The following is a 21782-nucleotide window of genomic DNA, read 5'->3' as shown; positions in this document are numbered from 1 at the left end:
TTTTGAGGAATTCAGTAAAAAGATTTGTTAAGTTTAATTTAATGCTGATATTGATTCAAGTAAATACTGAGTTCTCATTCGCTTCGTCTTTATGGAAATGCAGAAGAATAACATTTGTGAATTTGTACTGTGTGCCTCGATGATAAAGTTAGTTCTGACACCTTGCTATTGAGGCTCAAGGTTCTGAACTTGCGTTAGCTCTGCATTACAGTGGCCTATCGTAGTTTGAATATGAATGAAGCTTTGGTTGGATTAACAGATGTAGATGCATCCCAATTGAAGATAAGCAAGAAAAAAATCTGCAGCATCTACCATTAGTTTCTCACTCTCAGACAGGGTCCATAAAGAGTCTCAAATATAATAGGTCCTGCACTATTGACCAAGCTCCAACCTCTGTCCCATGAGCTCAATGTTGCATCTGTGTGCATGTTTTATAAGTACTTTAATGGAACATGCTCTGATAAACTCATAGTACTTGTGTCGCCTCAACATCCACAACCCTGACTGACCAGACATGCATTCTCCTAAGTAACCAGACCAGCAGCAAACTTCCACCTCTGCACTATTGAGATCTCTAAATGCCAGAAAGTCTTCTACTCTAATAGTTTATTCTTCCAGATTGCTGGACTTTAGAATTCCTCCCTGTTTCCTGCTTCCCCGACTGTATAATCATGCACAAATTTAAATGTAATGTGAAGATATCTCACTGCTCAACTTCTTACAGTCCCTAAGTGAAAATATGCCTGGTTTGAGGTGGAAAAAAAGGAAAAAAACAGGCCAAGAAATGACTCGGAGAATCTCAAGCAATGGTAGGTAGAAATCAATGTAAATGATGGATTTTCATGAAGAAAGTAACTTTGTGCTGCCATGGCCAACATGCAGTTTGCATCTGATGTTTTGGATACACGTTAAACTAAGAAGATATTATTTCAAGTTGTCAGGTAATTTAAGACAGGATAGTTATTCCAACACAACTTTACAAAACTTTTCATGATAAACACTTTAGTGCTTCTATATTATACAAAAGAAATATTGAATTTTAAATGAAACAAATGGCACATACACAATAGTCAGGTCTCAAACAGTAACATATCCAAAAATTACAAAAAACAATAAGATAGAAAAATAATTATTAATGAAAAACTATTTTCGATAAAGTTTATATGGAAAATAAATTTTGTCAGCCATTTTGAATTATGTTAGTCAAGTGATTAATCATCTCCCTTGTCAACTATATTTTTTTTTATTAACCCCGAAACAAGTAGGCAGCCTGGGCGGAGAGAGGTGTTAAAAAAAAGTGGTAGAAGGCAAGCAGGCTCGAGCCCGTAACGTGAAGGAGGAAAAGAAGGTGAAAAAAAAAACCTAACGTCTTAGCTGATGTGCCCATCGTGAAACCGGAAGTCGCAAACGTTCGAATTAAAGGTTGTCAATCCAACAGAGATGATGACTTATGAAAATGCTGACGAAAAAACCAACGCCTCCTTGTAGAAAACTACCCAGTTGAGGGTGAAGGAATTAATGTTTTTGGCCAATTTTTCAATATTTGTCGTCCAAGAGATCAGTTTTAAGATGATACCAATTATGTCACGTTCCGACAAGTCTATCGGAAGTTTTTGCAAAGCATACATACACACATTTTGCTTTTTATATATTAGACTATTTTTCTACCTGATCATTTTTCATAATTTTTGGATATGTTCCCATTTGAGACCCGACAATTATGTAAAACCAGTTGTTTCACTTGAAATTCAATATTTTTTGTTTGCAAAATATAAAAGTGCCAACACTGTTTTTGTTACGTGGGTGTCGTCCCATACAACTACAGCATGACTATATTTTTTCTTTTAAAGCTTCAAACCAAAATCACAATCTCATTCTAGAAAAGTGATTAATCTGCAAAATGTATTTTCTTATGACGTTTCAGAGCATAATTAGACATGAACGTCGATGGACAAATATCGCAGCTAAATGGCTTTTCCTGTTGGTGGGTCCGCATATGCCGTTGCAAATCGAGTCTTTGCGGAAAGGCATCTTTACAAAGTCCACAGCTGAACGGGTTTTTTTCGGTGTGTATGCGCACGTGTTGTTTGAGATATGAAAAGCGTGAAAAGGTGCACGAGCATATATCGCAGCTAAATGGCTTCTCCCCACTGTGAGTTCTTAGGTGGCGCTTTAACGGGGAACTTCCGGAGAAGGTTGCACCGCAGACATCACAACTGAATGGTCGCTCGCCACTGTGTGTGCGCATGTGATAAATGAGATGCGAACTCTGTGTGAAACGTGATGTGCATATTGTGCAACGGAATGGCTTTTCACCTGTATGCACCCGCATGTGACGCCGCAAAGGAGAGGAACTGCTGAATGCAAAGCCACAAATATCACATGTAAATGGCTTCTCATCAGTATGGGTCCTTGTATGGAATTTCAGTTCAGAACTAGTTTTAAATGCTGAGTTGCATATCTCACATGCAAATGGTTTTTCTCCTGTGTGTGTCCTTATATGGTTTGTCAGACTTGAACTGCACGTAAAAGATGATGCACAGATCGCGCATTTGAATCGCTTCTCGCCGCTGTGTTTTTGCATGTGGATCTTCAACTGCGAGTTTGTTCGGAATGCTGATGCACAAATCTCGCAAGCAAAAGGTTTCACGCCCAAGTGCATTTGCATGTGGCGCCGAAGATGCGAGTTGCATGTGAACGCATATCCACAAACGTCGCAACTAAATGGCCGCTCCCCGCTATGCACCCGCATATGCACGGTCAGATTGGAGTTCGTCCGGAATGTCGAACTGCAGATCGTACACGCAAAGGGTTTCTCTCCCGTGTGGGTCCTTACGTGATTTTTCAGCCCCGAACGACAGCTGAACGATGATGCACAAAAGTCGCAGCCAAATGGCTTTTCACCGCTGTGTTTTCGCATGTGCACTTTAAGTCCTGATGTCGTTTTGAACACAGAATTGCACAGCTTGCATGGATGGCGTTTTTTACTTGCATGCATTTTTGTGTGGCGTTTCAGAAGTGAACGGCTGTTACAGATGGTCTCACAAATGTTGCACATAAATTTTTCGGCTTTGTGTGTTTGCATGTGTTCATTCAGATTTTCTTTATTCATGAATGTTGATTCACAATGTTCACAGCAGAAAGATTCTGCCATAATAAGAAAGCAATTATTTCTAATAAAAAAAATTTAAGTGAAAAGTTTTTAGAAATGTGAAGGGTTGTTTTTTTTGATGTTGGAAATAGTCATTTAGATTTGATGATTTTATCATAACTTTTTTGTATTCTAATTCAAAATTAATCAGAAACTCTTTATAGAAGATATTAAGATTAATCTTTTTATATGTTTATATGCCAAGTCTGAATTGATTGGATAAGGGATTATTCAGAATGTTTACAACTGCTTTTATAGCATTTAACAAAATATTTAACAGAAATATATATGTGTGTGTGGATATTTACTGCACTATTACATTCCTTAAGTGAGGTGGAGGATGGAATGTAGTGACAGGATGCTGGTGATGAGAAAGGTTTCTATAATCAAGAAACTGAATTAAATCAACAAATTCTTTGGCATTCTTTTTGGTATTAATCGTCATTGCAGTGATCCTCAACATCTTATGCCATTTTTTTTATCAGATGTACTTTGATGAAGAAATCTTCACTTTTCTCCGATAACATTTCTTTAAATCTTCCATTTCAGCTTGGCTTGTCTTCTGCTTCCATATTTACCTGTAAATAAGAAACAAAATTTTAATTAAAAAAATAATGAAAATTCACATTAAACAATCAAGTACTTTTTTTTTTTTTTACTTCAAGCAATATTATAGAATTTATTAGGAGCCAATATTGAATCCCAAAAAATTTATTATGAGCTGTTATCAAACCCCAACAAATGTCCAATCCCAACAAATCTACTAGGAACTAAATTCTAACAAATCTACACGTAATCAATATCTAACCCCAAACTAATCTACTATCATCAATGAAAGTGACAATTTAAAAAAAAAAAAAAATTTGCACTGATATCAAAGTGGTGCTTATGTAAAACATTATTAGGGGTTCCAAAAATTGACAAAAAATAGAAAGCTGTGAGAAAGCTGTGGTGGATTCTGGTGATATATGAACTTCAAATCTTACATAAGTTCAATTGGAAAAGCATTTTTTTTAGTAACAAAATTATATTTTCTTGAAATCAATAACATTATATATATATATATATATATATATATATATATATTAACAAAAAATTTATGTATCCGTTTTCAGTATTTACTTTGACAGTGCTCAATATGCAAGTAAAGCTAGGCAGCTGAAATTCAAAAAAATTTTTATAGCTTAATTACCAAACATATGAATTAAAAATGGAGATTATATGCAATCTAGTTATTTTGAAAATATAAAATAATTTCAAAAAAATTCAAAATAAAATATAAAAAGTGTTACATTTCGGAAAATACTTAAATTCTCATTATACATATCTGACTAGGTATCCCAAACTGGCCTAGTTTAGGTGCGAAAACTAGTAAATAAAGTAAAATTTCCCTTAACTTCAACTTGCGATATCTCGTTTGTTTTTTGGGTTATTTTGATATGGTTTTGATTTAAATAAAATTTATTCTTTTGTCTTTATAGATATATAATTCTTTTTCTTGTGTCTTTAATAGTTTTTTTTTCAGGATTTTTCAAGTTATGCCTCTAATTTTGGTAAATGTCGCTTTATTTTTTACACAAAAAAAATGTTGATGTTTTTCAAATTTGTTGTGCTTCATATTGTGAGTCTCTAAGTATATAAAAATGGTATCATTTTAAAGAAAAAAGGTCACTTAATAACATGGTGAGGTTATTAAAAGGCTATAAGTGGTTTTTCTAAAAAAAAATCCAACTTGAAAACTTCAGTGAAAGAAACATGAAAGAAATTTTATAGTAAGAATTCCGAAAAAGGCATCGTTTTGTAGAGGAATATCTCCTCTTTAATAATCTGTTGGTGTCATGTTTATGGCCCCATAAATCAAGGAGCGCACACTAATAAAAGTTGGGGTACCTACAGAGATTTTCAACTTAATGCCAGAGAGACCAATTATCAACTGTCAGCTAGCCAGTAGCCAGCAGCAGCACAACTACTGACTGACTGAATGGAAAAACATAAACAAACAACTCGTTTCACTATGGACTTACCAAAGTTCTTAAGTGAGTTTGTTTTTTCTTTATTATTTAAAAGTTATAGAAAGATATTTTTTTAATTAATATTTTTAGAACATCATTAAAAAAAATGAAAATTTACAATTTAAAAAATAATGCCAGTCGGTTACGGATGGATAAACTTCAGCATTGTTAGATTATTTTAATTAAATTAATTAATAAAACCCGTGTACAAAACATTTTTAGTTGTGTGGGACTGACGGAAACTTTTATTTTTTTCGGTTGGATAAACTTTAGCATTGTTAAATTATTTTAATTAAATTCCATAAACAAAACGTTCGGCTAGTGACTTATGACGATAAAGTATATGTTTTTGTTATTGTTCAGAAACATAAGTTTTTTTAATTATGAAAAAAAAAAGAGAATTAAAAAAAAATTATTTAAAATAAATTACTTAAAATAAGCATTATTTATTTACTAATTTTTTGTTTCTTTGTTTTGGATTCGTAAAACATGTCAACATTTACGCTTTGTAGAAAAAAACTGACTAAATATAAAAACTCAGTTCCAAGGCTATATATTAGCAAATATATTAAATTATTTTGTCCTAAAATTTGAAAATAATTACATAAAAACTTTTTATGTCAGCATTAACAGAAATTGTGACAGAACGCATATTAATTTTTTTTTTTTGTCGTCACCCGTACATACACTCATAAACAATAAAAGTGGTTGCAGGACAGAATGGCTGGCATTCTGCAGCAAAGAAGGGTACCAATCTCAAATCACAAGTTATCGGGCAAATAGGTTTAATTCTCTATTTGAAAATGCCCTGGCAATATATCACCATAAAGAGCACATAAAATTATTTTTATCTGTGTTTGCAACATCTTGCAATATGAAATTACAGAGTGTTTTGGCTGACATTTCTGATGAGAGACTACATTCCCTACTTGCTGCAGTTGGTTTGCTGAACATTACTTTGACCAAACCTTTCTGGAAACTTGTTAACAGCACTGTTCAGTATGTTGACTTCCATCACTATATCAAGAAAATGGCTCTAAGTTTAGAATGCTGGATCAACAATCCCCAGTTGTTATTAAAATCTGACTGTAAAGGTGTATTTAATGGGGAATTCTTTGAGGAAGGCAATGTGTCTCTCTGTATTAGTCTCACGGCCCCTGAACTTGTTTTAGAATGTTTGCGCAAGATACTCAGTTCCTCATTGTCACTAAGCACCAGTTGCATGACTTTTTAGAAGGAGGTGCTTTTGGAAAAGATGTAGATCAGGAGACGAGAGATGCCTTGAAGAGCTGTCCTTTAACAAATCTGTCAGGTGAGCATGCCTTTGGAGATTTAGATTTTAGCATGCAAACAAAACGACATGCATCATTACATAATCGATCATCTTCAAATATGCTTAAGCGCAATCGGACAACAGCTTGGTTGGAAGTAATACCATTCAACAAAGAGGCAATCCATTCTGAGCATCTCCAGAAAACATGCAAAACATTTGCGACAAAAACATGCACAACAAGAAGCCCTTGTGAAACTTTGTGTCCAAGAAAAAATTGCACAAAATGAAAGATTAAAGAAGGAAAAAGAACGTCAAGCTGCTGCTGAGAAAGAGAGAATTATTAACTCTGTTATTAAGCATGGTGGTTCAGTGAAGTCTAAACAGATAAAAAAAAATTTCAGAAAGTGGTTTGGAAGCACTCAAAGACCAATTGAGGTACCTCAAGGTTGTTTTAGGTGTCAAAATCAACACCAGTGGAAATAAAGTTTAACTGGAAGCTGCTCTCTCTGACTACTTGAAAAGAAATCCAATTGATTCATCTCCACCTCCACCAAAGCAACAAAAAATGTCTTCCCTAAGTGAATCTGCTGAACATTCAGATAACTCCTGCAGTTGTGATAAAGATCCATCTCAGGATATCTTCAGTTATGAACATCAAGGACAATGGGTAGCTGTCTACTATGACACCAACTTTTACATTGGCCAAGTCATTGATATTATATCTGCATCCAGCACTGTAGTAAAATTTTTAATGCAAACAAAAAGTAGAAAAGATTATTTACGATGGCCTTTATCAGAGGACATTGCACAAGTAGAGTCAGCATTTGTCTACAGATGGGATTTTGAGGTAATGCCAGTTTCAAGTGATGGTAGGATTTGGAGGGTTCCTGAGATATCTACCATAGCAGAAGCCTATGAAAGAATTCTGAGAGAAGATCGATTAGAAAGGAATTGTAGTAAGACCTAAAATATCTTTCTTTCTTGTTTTTTAAGTTGAAAGTTTTTCAATGTTTAAAAAATATGATTTGTGCCTTTTTTTTGTATAAAAAATTTCTAAATATTGTCGTCAGTGGTTTTTTGGCGAGTTTAAATTTCCCAAAGTAAAAGTATTTCTGTGGCAAAAAGTTTTGTTATTAGAAACAAGGCAACCATTTTTTTGAATTCCTCACCCCAAAATTAGTAAAGTTGCAAAGTTTCAAGCTTCTAACTTCAATGGTTACATTTTTACAGCAATTTCAGTAACGTATACTTTTGACTCCTTTTTGTTACCTTTTTTGCCCTTTTTACAAAATTGCCTGTTTGACTGCTTTTACATGGTCCACAATTGAGTGGTTTTATCAATTTATAATTAAAATAAAGAATTATCTTGATCTCTAATGTGTTTTGAATCATACTAAGAAGATTCAATACATTAGCTATTAAAATGAAATTGATATGAACAGTTAAAGTTGCCTTTCCGTGTCGTATTTTCACTGTTTTCGCGTTGATAGAGGGATTTTGCCTAGTGTTTAAGTTGGTTTCATCTAATATTTATTGCCTAAATTTGTATTAATTTTCATCTACTACAAGATGACATTACATTTATAAGGAGTTTTCACTTGTTAGTAGCTTACATTTTTAGTTATAGACTATGAAATTTGGCTTCTCGGCCACGATAGCAAATTTCAACTTTCCGACAAACTTTGAATGATCATAACTTGATGGCTAATTGACCTACCAAAATAAATTTGGTATTTTTGTAAATGGTTTACAAAATTCTACATGCCCACATTACTTTTTTTTAGATATGATGAAAATAAAATTTTGGTTTGGGATACCTAATCTGACTTTAAAAAACTTCTAGCTGGTATACCTCTAATAGTTTTATATCATCAAAACCCACTACGGTTTTCTCTTTTGTGTCAATTTTCTAGCTAGTATACTTTTGGTCATTTTTTTCTTTTTGCCAAGTCAATATTCTGTTGTTCAACTTTTGTGCTAGTTGTTGAATTGTGATTAATTTTGTGGATGTCTCTTTAATCTTCAAGTTTTTGCTTTCTTTTCTCTTTCAATTTAAAGCCCTCAATTATATCTTGTGACATAAGCGAGTGATTAGATTTAAAATGGAGTAATGGAAGGAAAGGCAAAATAAAAAGACTGGCAAATATAATAAACAAAGACGTGCTACCACAAAGCTAAGCTTACAAGAGTTAGAGAGTGGGAGAGTAAAACAAGCATAGAGTATTGTGCTGCCTGTTTCTTATTTATATTTATATGTAATAATAATAATAATAGTAATAATAATAATAGTAATAATAATAACTAGTAGGACCTGCTGAAATTCCACAGGTGACTCATTCATATATAATATATTGATGTTGGCATTCTGTAGATGTTCAGTTAAATGGAGACACTCTGGTATTATTGTAGCTTTTTTGTTAAAATTGCAAAATTATTTATCTAAGCTAGCACAAACGCCCGGCAAAGCCTGGTCATAAAGTACACTTAAATATAATATTTTAATTCTTGCAGATGTCGTATACATTATTAAAGATTTAATGTTTTATCAATTTTTATATATTATAAAGTTGCGATTTCAAAAATAAAAAAAATATATCCATATAACTTGGGTGCATTAACTTGAATCGAAACTGAAATAAAAACTTAAGAAAAAATGTATATAACTTGAGTTCCTTCAGCCATAATCAAAACCAAAACTTATGAAGAATTCTTGATAAAATTATTTATAAAAAAATAGATTACTGGAGTGCCATCAGTTATAATTGAAACTGAAACCAAACTAAAATTATTTATGGAAAGAAATTAAATGACAAGTTAATTAAATGACCCGGATGTAAACATGACACAGAAAATAACACACACTATTGTATTAATATAAGGATTAGTATTCAATGCAGTCACCATGATACCACATTTGCTCTACAAATTTGGCATAATGGTGTCATCCACTAAAACAGAGATCTTTTATGATGTCATAAATGAAGTAATGAAAGGATGACATCATTCTTCAAAACAGAGAGTATAGATGGCCTGTACACCAATGGGACATGGATCATCTTACTAAACAAACTGTCTAAACCAAGATGTTTTGTCAAATTGGATGCAACTTTTATTTGACACAAATCACCGCATGATACAAATACAAAAAAATTAAATCGCATTATTTTTGATAAATTTTAAGATAACATTAATTGTAGAGAAACTTTTTAAAGTGCCAGTGGACACTATTTGAAAACAATGCATAAAACCAATAAATTTAATGTTTTTACCGGATAAAAAAAATATGAGAGTTGAATTCTTAATGCTAAAATATATGTATCTTTTCATGTTGAAATTTTATTTGATTAAAATAAATCAAACAGTTATATTGTTTGATGTGTTTATATTAACAATGTTAAAAATCAAAGATGACTAGATGTGTTTTCGTTTTATTTGTGTGTGTGTATGATGTAAATTACAAATTAAATAACCATTTTTTTCAGCAAACACTTTTTTTTTATGCAATAATAAATTGTTTGAAAATGTGCCGAGTAAAATTCTTTAAAAGATCTCCTGAAGTTAATGTTAATCAAATTTATGATTGTTTTTTTTATGTATTGACATATTGTGCAATCAATAACAGATTTAAACATTTTTATCGAAGATAAGTTTTTTTTCCCATAATATCTGAGAATAAACAGTGTTTTAAGCAAGATAAGAATGTTAAAAGTGCTTTTGTCTAAACTCTGTAATTAAAAAACATATCAAATCAAATGACAACTGATAATGATCTAGCACTAGGATCAAAGTGTATTGTGAGAAATTCTACAATTCTAAACAAGGCCTTCATTGACTGATTTGGCCACCTTCTCAACGTCTTTTCTCTTTACAGGCAGTTCCAGATATGCAGCTGAACAAGAAAGAAGGATGAAACTCAACTCTTTCTGGATATGAGGCAATTTGGATGCCTCTTTTTCATCTCCTTGAAACTATTTTAAAGCCTAAATGATTATGTTAAGTTATTATTATATATGTTTCCTAGAAACTTTTTTAAGGTCAGAATTATTGATTTGTTATTAATGACTTTTCCTTCAAATGAACTTTTGTAATGTCAACTCAAGTTGAGAATTGAATCCTTCCATCAAAAGGCATCATACCAATCTCTTCAATGGCTGTAATTAATCTGATCTTCGAATAGTACTGTACCCGGATACCAGTTCCTGATGAAGATAAAAGAACTATTACCTTCAGAGGTTGTTACCAGCTCTATTCAGACGCACATCAGACATTTCCTTTTTGGTAATGAAGAATGAATAAAATTTGTGTCAAATTTTAGAGGTATGCTTTGTTGTAATTGTTACGTTAATTTTTGGCCACCATCTTGGAGCAAAGAAAGAGTGAGATAAAATATCTTACAGTATTATCTGTTTTATCTTTAATCAGAGCCATTTTTCAATTTTGTTCTAATTCAGAATTTCTGTTTTTTGAATCAGTTGGATTTTCCCTGAATTAAAAAAAAAAAAAAAAAAAAGAACTGACACTGTCAAAAACTAAAAAAGAAGAATTCTTTCATTCTTATTTGGCATAATAGTAAAAGTGTTTGTTAATGGTATGGGAGACAGGGGTTCAATACGTGGTTAAGTCATACTAAAGTCTTAAAAAAAAAAAAATAAATAAATAAAAATGGTACTTGCGGCCCCCTTGCTAAACATTCAACATTAAAAGGGGAGTATCAAGGGCAAGTGAAGTGATGACCTCCTTTACATCTCAATATAGCAGCTAATGAAAAAAGGAGCCTTTGGGTTGTTCTCGAATCTCGACCACTTAGCTTTGGAATAACAGTGGAAGGTGGCAGTGATGAAGTGGATACCAATATGGATTAATGACTTGGATGCATCACGTCCAAATCCTATCATATAAAAATCATCAAATTCAGCAGAAATGTTGGCAACATTGTTTCATTTCTGTTAGTATAGGATTTTAGAAAGAACTTGTGAAATAAATGTTAACAGAGTTGTACCAGTCAAAAGCCATGTTGATTCATATGAATATACGTCTTAGGGAATGATGGCCATTTTCATTTTTGGTTTATGAAATGAGACTTTATAACCGCCCTCCCCGCTCTTTGTTTCTAATAACATAATTATCAATTAGGTATTTATTTAACTCGATTATCTATACTATTAATAAAATTCTTAAATGTTTATTTATTTATGTGTATGCGTATATATATATATATATATATATATATATACCAATAAAACTTTCAAATGGATGCGCCGAATTGAAATTCAAATATTCATTTTTTTAAGAAGCGGTTAGCCAAGAAAGATGGCCGCTGACATTCTTCATGTGTCAGCAGCCATCTTTATTGGTATACAAGAATATCAGAATAATAATAATAATAATTAATAATAATAAATAGCTAGAATAACAGAATTCAAAGACAGAATCTACAAAGAGGCTATAATAAATATATACATAAAGAGATAAGTTCGTTGGTTGTTTTATAGTATAGCACATATAGGGTTACTTAATGTCAAATCCAGTAATCTATACTATTAATAAAATTCTAAATGTTTATTTATGTGTATGTGTATATATACAAATAAAACTTTTGAACAGATGCACCGAATTGAACAATTCTTTTTTTCCCCTGAAACGTGGGAGTCCCTAGATTGTCCTTATCTATATATGGTTCATAACGAACAACGTCGAGTCACACAAAAAGCCCAAAATAAGGGCTTTTGGGCAATTGTCGAAAAAGTTACCTGCCCATGTCAATGAAATTTAACAATGTCTGTATACAGTCGCGGTAACATTTTTCGGCATACAGACAGGACTTGTGGCGCAATGGATAACGCATCTGACTACGGATCAGAAGATTCCAGTTTCGAATCCTGGCAAGTCCGTAATAATTTTAGCCATCATTTTATCCAACGTTTACTCATTATCCTTACTCTTAGTTAGGGTATTTTTTGTTTTTTCTGTGAATTTGTTTTGTGCATATGGGAATTTCCCATGCTCCGAGTTCACAGGGTAAGCATTGATGGTAAGACGATGTTGAGTGCTTGATGCTGAGTGTACTCGATTTTGTGTTTAATTTGGCGTTGTGTGTGCCGACATGGCACAGCCGATAGTTTAAAATAAAAAAAAAACATTTTTTTAATTCATTTTTAGTTTGGTAAATGGTAAAATATAATGGACACCGATATTGTAAGAGTTTGTGTTTTATAATATTTAAAAAATATCACACAAATTTCAATTATGATACTGCTGTCAATTTTAGAATTTATCAATACCAAACAGGGCTTTACGTTGCGAGTGAAACAGTCACAATTGCAAGTGATTTTTTTAAGTGGCATCTAGACTATCTTTTGGCATTTGTGTTTTTTTCACCAACAATCTTCCAAAGTTGAGTGAAAAATGTGTTTTTAATCTTTATTTGTTTTAATAAAACAAGCAAATCAAATCATTTAAATGATAAAAGCTTAATAGAACAATATATTGTTTCTTTTTAATGAAGGCTGTTAAAAAAACATCTGAAGAAATTTGAATGTTTATATCTTAAACTGTTGTATATTTAGAATTACACTTATTTAAAAAAAAAATATATAGGAAAATCTTTATAATGTACGTACTCTTCATAGAACGAAGCTATCATATTCAAAAAATCACACTGTTTTGCCTATTAACTTTTCTATTTGGCAAACAAAAATATTTAGTTGTCAAAGGTCAACTAAAGATAAATTTGTCTGTAGAACTCTGCTAAAGATCAATTAAATAGGTTTAATTGATTTCTACTTTTAATAATCAACACAATTGTCATCATCTTTACATTTGTTTCAATGTCCGTGTTGCATGTTCGCATGTGTTGGAAAACTTTAAGAAATTGAATTATAAAGTAAACTTTCTTTGGTCATGGATTTATCCCTCGACTTCATTTTTATCACTTCCTCCCATGCTTTTTGTGGCCTTGCCCTATTAACTGACTTATCTCACCTGTTCTGTATTTACCGACCCAACAACTTTCATCTATTCTTTCAACATGGCTATAGTCACCTAATTCTGAACAAATCTTCTTCAATATAAAAGGCAAAATGTGTGTGTGTGTGTGTGTGTGTTTGTATGTCTGCCAAAAAACGATCGACACACACGACGGATCCTCATGAGATCAGTATCATTTTGAAGCTCGATGTCCTTTTTTTTTTTTTACATAGGTATCATCACTTATCAAGGCTCAGAAGCCACTCGAGGATAGGGGTTAAAGAGTAAAATTGGACAATATAGTAATCGTTAGTAATGGAAATTCGGTAAATTTGTTAAGCGGAACGGCTCATCAAGAACATGTTTACGTTTGTCTTGAAGACAATCATATTGTAGTCAACTGGAAAGATGGAAAATGGAAGAGAGTTCCACAGGCATGCAGTTCTGATGAAAGAAGCTTTGTTCATGGAATCTACGTTTAGATTTAGGCACAGATAAAGAGTTGAGGGAATTATTGATAGTGTTTTCAGTTAGACGAGTGTTTCTTGTGAAAGTTTGGCGAGGAGGGACCATAGATTGGAGCTCAGTTGAACACTTATGAAAATAACAATAAACAGAGACAAACTCGCAACATCTTTTCTGTGAGAAAGAGGTTGCAGGGAAGAGAAAAGGACATCCCCTACTAGGCTACAAAATCTATTTTGAACTCTATCAAGGCAGGATGTCCTTTCTAGCAGCTCCTGCCCAGATGTGGCAACAGCACTCCATCTTTGGACGTACCTGGCTCTTATATAGATAGAGAATTGCATCAGCAGTGAGATATCTATTGGATCCATAGGAGGATCCCACCGTTTTTCCAGAGGACTTGGCAACGGATTTGATGTATGTATTCCATTTAAGATCAGGAGTAAAGGTCAAGCCCAGAAGCTGGTCAAAACATGAGGCCTCCCCAAGACGAGAGCCATTCATTTCAATTGATGCCAGATAGGGATCAGAGCATTGATGATGTAAAGATGAAATCTTGGTTTTATATGCATTAAAAATAACCAGCCACCTCTTTCCCCATTGTACCACACGCTCAAGATCAGAGGAGAGATATTCGGAGAGAACTTGGTTGTTTAGTCTTAGATGTGTTACCATAGATGGTAGTGTCATCAGCATAAATATCTACGAATGATGTAAGGATGTGATTGGAAGACCATTAATGTAGATCAGGAAGAGAGTTGGGCCCAAGATGGACCCCTGAGGGACTCCAGCATTAATACTGTGAGCTTCTGATTTTTTCCCATCAACTACTACTCTTATGAACCTAGCAGAGAGAAAGTATTTAATAATTGAGAAGACATTTCCAGCTATACCATAGCTACAGATCTTATGAAGTAAACCTTTATGCCATACCCTATCAAAGGCCTTTGATATGTCAAGAGCAATTGCCCTAGAAAGGTAGCCTTCGTCGAGAGATTCGCTAATCCTATGAGATATAACCGTTAGCACATCTGCTGTAGATCTAGCAGAACGGAAACCATATTGCGTGTCACTAAGAAGATTCTTTTTGCTGAGATGGTTGATTACTTCTCTATTTAACACAGATTCCAGCAACTTACTCATGACTTATTGGCCTGTACTGAGAGGGAGATGACCAATATCCTGAATTCTTAAATACGGGCATACTAATGAGATTTTACAGGGTGTTGGGAAGCAATTCTCCTAAAGGACAACGTTTAAACAGTTTTGTAAGTATGGGAGCTAGTTCTGGTGTAAGTTTTTTGAGTACTATAATTGGAATACTATCAGGGCCGATTGCTTTTTTTTTTTTTTTTTTACATTTTTTTTATTACATTTTCACCCCAAACAAGACACATTGCCACTTTGGTGTAGGGGGCTACTATCAGGGGCAGCAACTACTGGGGCATTATGTTGGGATTTGGGCAACAAGATGTTGGTTCACGTTACACTTGAACTTCTGCATGTCAGTACAGTTGGGGAAGCAGGGACCTAGAATGGAATTCCAGAGTCTAGCGGCTCTGGGGAAGAAACTACTGGAGTAGAAAGATCTTTTACATCTAGGGATCTCTACTGCGTGGGGGTGGGATTTAGCTGCCTGTCGGGTTTGTCGAGGGTGTCTACATCGTGGGGGCACAAGTGTCTGCAGTTCGTCAGAGCATTCACCATTAAAATACTTGTAGAACAGGCAGAGGGATGCATGCAACGTTTCATCGATGGGACAGACGCTGAAGCTTAGATGCCAGTTCAGGGCCTATCAGATTGGCGACTCTCTTTTGAACCTTGTCTAGGAGCGAGAGACTAGCAGCAGATGCACCAGCCCAAATATGACAGCAATACTCCATACATGGGCGAATGGTGGCCTTATAGGATAGTTTCAGGTGTCAGTAGTTTTCTAGCACGGTAGAGAGAGCCTACCTTCTTCGCAGCGGCCCTGGCAATGTTTTCAATATAATTGTTCCAACTCATGTTTCCTGTGAACATTAGGCCAAGTAGTTTGAAAGATGTACTCTCAGATAGGGAGTCACTGGCCATTGCTATTGGTGGTAGAGAAGGTTTCTTGTAATTATTGAAGGAAACCAGTTTAGTCTTGGCAGCATTGAATGTGACCATCCATTTTTGTCCCCATTCCACTACAGATTGGAGGTCATCCTCTAGTATTTTTGTCATTTCTTTAGTTATGTGTTCATTTGTTTTCCTGTCATGCCTGTTATAGAGTGTGGTGTCATCAGCATATATACCCATTTCAGGCAGTTTTGTCGAGGAGGTCATTAATAAATATTAGGAACAATAGAGGCCCAAGGATAGACCCCTGAGGCACTCCCGCATTTATATCACACTGTTTAGATGTATGACCGTCGAGGACAACCTGGATTTTTCTCTTATCTAAGAAGGATTTAATTATGTTAAGTATTCTACCAGTGATACCATATGATTTAAGGTCTCAAATATTTTGGCAAAAAGTGGGAGGAGGCTAATAGGGCGATAATTTAATGGGTCAGTTCTTTCGCCAGAATTCTTGAATACTGGTACCACAGAAGCAGTTTTCCAACAGCCCGGAAAGCATGATTCATTAAGGCATTTGTTGTAGAGTTTGGAGAGAACTGGAGCTACTTCGGCTGAGCACCTTTTTAATAGCACAGCTGGGATAAGATCGGGTCCACGTGCTTTTGAAGGTTTTTTATGATAGCATGTACCTGAGCAGGGGTGATTTTTAGATTGTCTAGCGTGGCGTCTGTCCGCAAAGGAAAGTCAGGCAGGGGGTGGTTGGAAAGATCCAGTGTGGAGTTTGAGGCAAACCGGCTGACAAGCATATTAGCCTTGTCGGTTGCTGAGCAAACAACATCGTGATTGTTGGTTAGTGGAGGAATTGTTGATTGCCAATTATTTACAACACTGTTGTAGATTTTCCAGAAGTCACGAGTTCCTAATTTTTGTGTTTCGATGCGTTTTTTAGTGGTTTCAGTAAATTCTCTCTTAGCTGTCACTATTTCTTTCTTAACGTTATTTCTAGCTTCTATATACTTATGTCTGTTTGAACTGGACTTATGTCGGTTAAATCTGCAGTATGCATGCTGCCTTTGAGCAATGGCAGTTGCGCAAGTAGAAGTAAACCATTGGGGAGAGTGGGGCTTGCTATAAAATTTCCGCATTGGAACGTGCTTCAATTGCTGTTTTGAACCATTCAGTGGTCTCATTTGCGCACTGTTCAACAGGAAGAGAAAAAATATTTCCCCATGGGGCATCTCTGATCGCTTCCTAGTCAGCCTTTTTATAATATCTCGTTGTTTTGAGCTCTGGCTCTTCAGTTTTGGGTCTAGAGTTTAGAGCGATTTCAACCATTATCACTGCATGATCAGCATTCCCGAGTGGGCTGTCAGCATTTGTTTTACACTCCTCAGGAACTGTGGTCAGAAACAGATCTAGAAGTGATGCGTGTTGTTCTTGCTGGTCAGGGAAACGGGTTAGAAACGTAACCATTTGTGATAGGGAGTGAGATATAGCGAAGCTATGTGTTGTGCTGCCCGCTGCATCTGTGTGAGTAGAGAATCCAAGCCAGTTTTTGTGGTGAACATTAAAGTCACCAAATACATGTACTTGTGCGCTAGTGTCGAGGGAGAGTGCTGTGTCTATGCTGTCAGAGACTTTGCATATCAATGAATTAGTTGCCCTAAGAAAATTGTTATCAAAAGACCGAATGAGAGAATGGGAGCTGAGTTGTTGACAGCTAAGGATACAAGGAAAAAAGGCATGTGGATGCAGGAAATTATTTTTTCTATTTAAATTACAAGTTATTTCAGCAGAAATGTAAAGTTGATGCGACCGAGGCAAGTTCCAATTTAAAAAAAATGTTATGTAATGAAGAGAGTAAATTACAATCCGATTAATGTGTAGTGTGGATTGAAAGTGTTAGCGATGTCTAGCCATGCAGGGAGTGCTAGCTGCGTCTAACCATGCAGAGAGTGCTAGCCGTGCAGGGAGTGCTAGTTGTGTCTCGCTGTGCATGGTGTGCTAGCCGTGTCTAGCCGTGCAGTAGGTGTATCAGAATTTTTGTAGGAATTTTTGACACCCCTAACACGAAACTGCGAATAAAATATAAAAAACTCGTAATTTCTCTTTTAAAAGTGGGTTGTTTATTTTCTTTATGGATTATACTTCCAAAATAAACTATTAAAGTTGTTTTAAAAGTAATAGAAATATTTTTTTTATTTTTTAAAAAACAGTAATGAAAGTAATTGAATTTTATGAGCTCAGTATTTTTCAATTTTTAAACTTTAAGAATCTATCAAAATTGTTCTATTGATTCAATTTTTATGATATTTTCAGGGTCAGTGTGAAATTTTATGCTCTTTCCAATAAACCGAATATAATATTTTAGACAAACGTTTTTTTTTTAATTCATGCCCCCCCCCCCATTTTCAAGTGTCTATTAAAAAGTAAATAATTAATTTACTCACCAAAGTTTTATATATCACAAATTGAAGATAAAAGATCAATAAATAATATATTCAAATTTAAAACAAAAAAATGTAGTGTTTTTTAGAAATTTACCTGTAAAGTTCGAAGTTTAAAACCTTTTTTTTTAAAAACCACGTTGTTTGTTTTTTCTTTTGTTTTCTTTTAAATGAAACCTTGGTCCTTGCTCCTTCAATTGAAAAAATAATTAGGGCTTGAATTACATTTTTCGAGTAGCTATAAGCTTGGAAAGACAGGGGGTCGAATTAATTCACGCCTCTCATTTTGAAATGTCTATTAAAAAGTAAATAATTAATTTACTCACTAAAGTGTTATATATCACAAATTGAAGATAAAAGATCAATAAATAATACATTCAAATTTAAAACAAACAAAAGTAGTGTTTTTTAGAAATTTACCTGCAAAGTCCGAAGTTTAAAACCTTTTTTTAAAAAAAACTGTTGATTCTTGCTCCTTTAATGGAAAAAAAAAAAAAAAAATTGGGGCTTGAATTACATTTTTCGATGAGTTATAAGCCTGGAAAGACGGGGTGGAATTATTCAATATTTTCCACAAAATTTCTGACACAACTAGCCATGCAGGGAGTGCTAGCCGTGTCTAGCCGTGCAGGGAGTGCCAGCCGTGTCTAGCCATGCAGGGAGTGCCAGCCGTGTCTAGCTGTGCAAAGAGTGCCAGCCGTGTCTAGCCGTGCAAAGAGTGCCAGCCGTGTCTAGCCGTGCAAAGAGTGCCAGCCGTGTCTAGCGGTGCAAAGAGTGCCAGCTGTGCCTAGCCGTGCAAAGAGTGCCAGCCGTGTCTAGCCGTGCAAAGAGTGCCAGCCGTGTCTAGCCGTGCAAAGAGTGCTGGCCGTGTCTAGCCGTGCAAAGAGTGCTGGCCGTGTCTAGCAGTGCAAAGAATGCCAGATGTGTCTAGCCGTGCAGGGAGTGCCAGACATGTCTAGCCGTGCAGGGAGTGCCAGACGTTTCTAGCCGTGCAGGGAGTGCCAGACATGTCTAGCCATGCAGGGAGTGCTAGACGTGTCTAGCCGTGCAGGGAGTGCTAGATGTGTCTAGCTGTGCAGGGAGTGCTAGATGTGTCTCGCTGTAGAGCAGGGCTAGCCGTGTAGTCTAGCTGTGCAGGGAGTGCTATCCATGTTTAGCTATATAGTGAGTGCTTGTTGCCATATAGTATGGGCTGTCTAGCTGTGCAATGAGGGCTAGCTTTATCTAGTAGTGTTTGAATGGCTAGTTTTGCCTTACAGTGTGGTCAATGCTAGGTGTACCTAGAAGCCATGGGAATGCAAGTGCTGATCTGGGCATGAGTTTATGTGAAATAGTATTAAGGATCATGAAGGCGTGTAATCTGATATGCATTCATTTGCATATCAATGAATAAGCTGCCCTAACCCTAAAAAGGCGTTATAAAAAGATTAAAGGCCAATAGACAGAGTCAAATAGTTGGCAACGAAGGATACAAGACGAAGTAAAAAGGAATGCTGATACCGTCACTTTTTTTTTAAAATTAGATTACAATAAGAACATTGGGTTTGTATTACTGTACACATAGATTGGAAAAAGTTGTCAAAAAATAAATATAAACAAATAAATGTTATCAAAGGCAAGATAAGTTACTTTTCTACCTAACTGGATAGGTTTTCAGTGTTTTTATTTAATGTAACATGTTTATTCAGCTCGAAAAACATACTGTGTTTACCGATATATTGGAAAATTCAAAATGGCGCCCGACTCTCTCTTTAACACGGTAAGTTTGGGAAAAGGTGCTATATATATAAAACTAGACAAAATACTGCTAGAAATTTGATGAATATATATTACCGTGACATAGGTTGACATATATTCGGTGGTTTTGTAATAGTATTTTGTCTAGTTTATTATTTATAACACCTTTTCCCGAACTTACCGTGTTAAAGAGAGAGTTGGGCGCCATTTTGAATTTTCCAATACATCGGTAAACAATGTATGTTTGTCGATCTGCATAAACATGTTACATTGAATAAAAACACAACAATATATCCAGTTTGGTAGAAATTAACTTATCTTGCCTTTGATAACATTTATTTGTTATATATTCGTTTTTTTGACAACTTTTTCGAATCTATGTGTACGGTAATACAAACCAGCTTTTTAAATAATAACGTTATTATTTCAGCTCGGATCAATAAATGCACTGCGTGAGTACCACTTTTATGAATATATTGCATGTATTTTTTTTTTTTTAATAAATATGTTTGATTAGATATTTTGGCAAACTGTTTTTCTTTCAAATTAAAAACAATTTTATAGCAAGTTTAAACGTGCGGACAAAACAAGCCGACCAAGGAAAAATATGGTTGCAAATAAACATAACTTGTTTACAACCTATCGAATGTAATTCCACTGTACATAATAAGCGACAATATATGAATAAATTACCATTTAATTATAAAAGGGGAAACAGATCCATTCTAATAAAAGTGACAGTAAGAAAACTAAATGGAAATAAATTTATTATCACTTATGAGCTTCCGTAGACAAATATAAAAAACTAGTCTCGGAAAAAAGGTTGGACCGACAAGAACTTTCGCTTAACATAAAAGCGAAATTATTTTAACTAAATAAATATATTAAGAAATCAAACTTTATTACTTATGAATAGTTTTTTTTTTAATAATAATCAGAACGTGAAAACAATGTTTAAATAATATTTTAGTGCCTCGCGCTATTACAAAAAAAAAAAAGCTTTCTGCTAGGATGAAAAACAGACAAATTTAGTTTAACAACAAAAGGACGCCAAATAGTTTTTACACGGCCAGTAAAAGTAGATAATATCGCTCACCTCTAAAATCTCTTCTGCATCTCAATTTTTCTTTTGGTCAATACTAAAAAGCAACAAAAATAAATTTAGTTGTAGTAATTCAAAATATCCAAGCCATTACTTGAGTTAAAACAAAAGCATGTTCATTTCAGCCGGAGGGTCAAAGAGAGGAAACGAGACAAGGGAGGTAATTCTTATTTTCGTCTTTGTTGAGGATTTCAAAAAAGTGCTATGGCTGTTCAAAAACTTTTAAGTTAAGAATTTTTTTAGTTATAAAATAACTGATGAATTTCCAAAATAGGTTAAAAAAAAATGGGGAGGAGGTCTAAAAATTCAATGCTCAACAAATAAATGTTACCAAATGCAAGGTATGTTACTCTTCTACTTACCTGGATAAGTGTTCTATGTATTAACTTTTTTTAAAAGTGTTTTTTAAATTAAAAGTAAAGACAGTATAATTAGAACGAAAAACAAAATGGTGGTCACAGTCAAGTCTTGATAATCATTCAAAAATCGAAAATTAAACAAAATACTGACACAAACACATCCAATAAATGTCATCAATTGTGCTAAAATGCAATGTTCTACCAATATTTTGTTTAATTTTCTA

At 34.3% G+C, this 21782-nt stretch overlaps 1 protein-coding gene and 1 non-coding gene across 2 annotated transcripts; one reads left to right on the top strand and one right to left on the bottom strand.

The window, feature by feature from the left end:
* Positions 1 to 21367, bottom strand: LOC145279620 (uncharacterized). The gene is made up of 2 exons (XM_080130830.1): positions 21194 to 21367; positions 1 to 3729 (listed from the first exon to the last, which is right to left on the bottom strand). The coding sequence occupies exon 2, from the start codon at positions 3152 to 3154 to the stop codon at positions 1889 to 1891; it is 1266 nt and encodes a 421-aa protein (XP_079986956.1). The 5' UTR covers positions 3155 to 3729; positions 21194 to 21367; the 3' UTR covers positions 1 to 1888.
* Positions 12255 to 12327, top strand: Trnar-acg (transfer RNA arginine (anticodon ACG)). Its single transcript has one exon. It is a non-coding gene; the product is annotated as a tRNA-Arg (tRNA).
* Positions 21368 to 21782: the final 415 nt, after the last annotated feature.

The sequence above is a fragment of the Euprymna scolopes genome, chromosome 7, assembly GCF_053919585.1.
Source record: "Euprymna scolopes isolate OS-2025 chromosome 7, ASM5391958v1, whole genome shotgun sequence".
Classification (NCBI taxonomy): domain Eukaryota; kingdom Metazoa; phylum Mollusca; class Cephalopoda; order Sepiida; family Sepiolidae; genus Euprymna; species Euprymna scolopes.
The sequence above is the reverse complement of the archived record's forward strand: the minus strand, read 5'-3'. Positions and strand labels throughout refer to the sequence as shown.

Coding starts and splice junctions, on each gene's coding strand:
- LOC145279620 (XM_080130830.1), bottom strand. CDS start 3,154: ATGGCAGAATCTTTCTGCTGTGAACATTGTGAATCAACATTCATGAAT.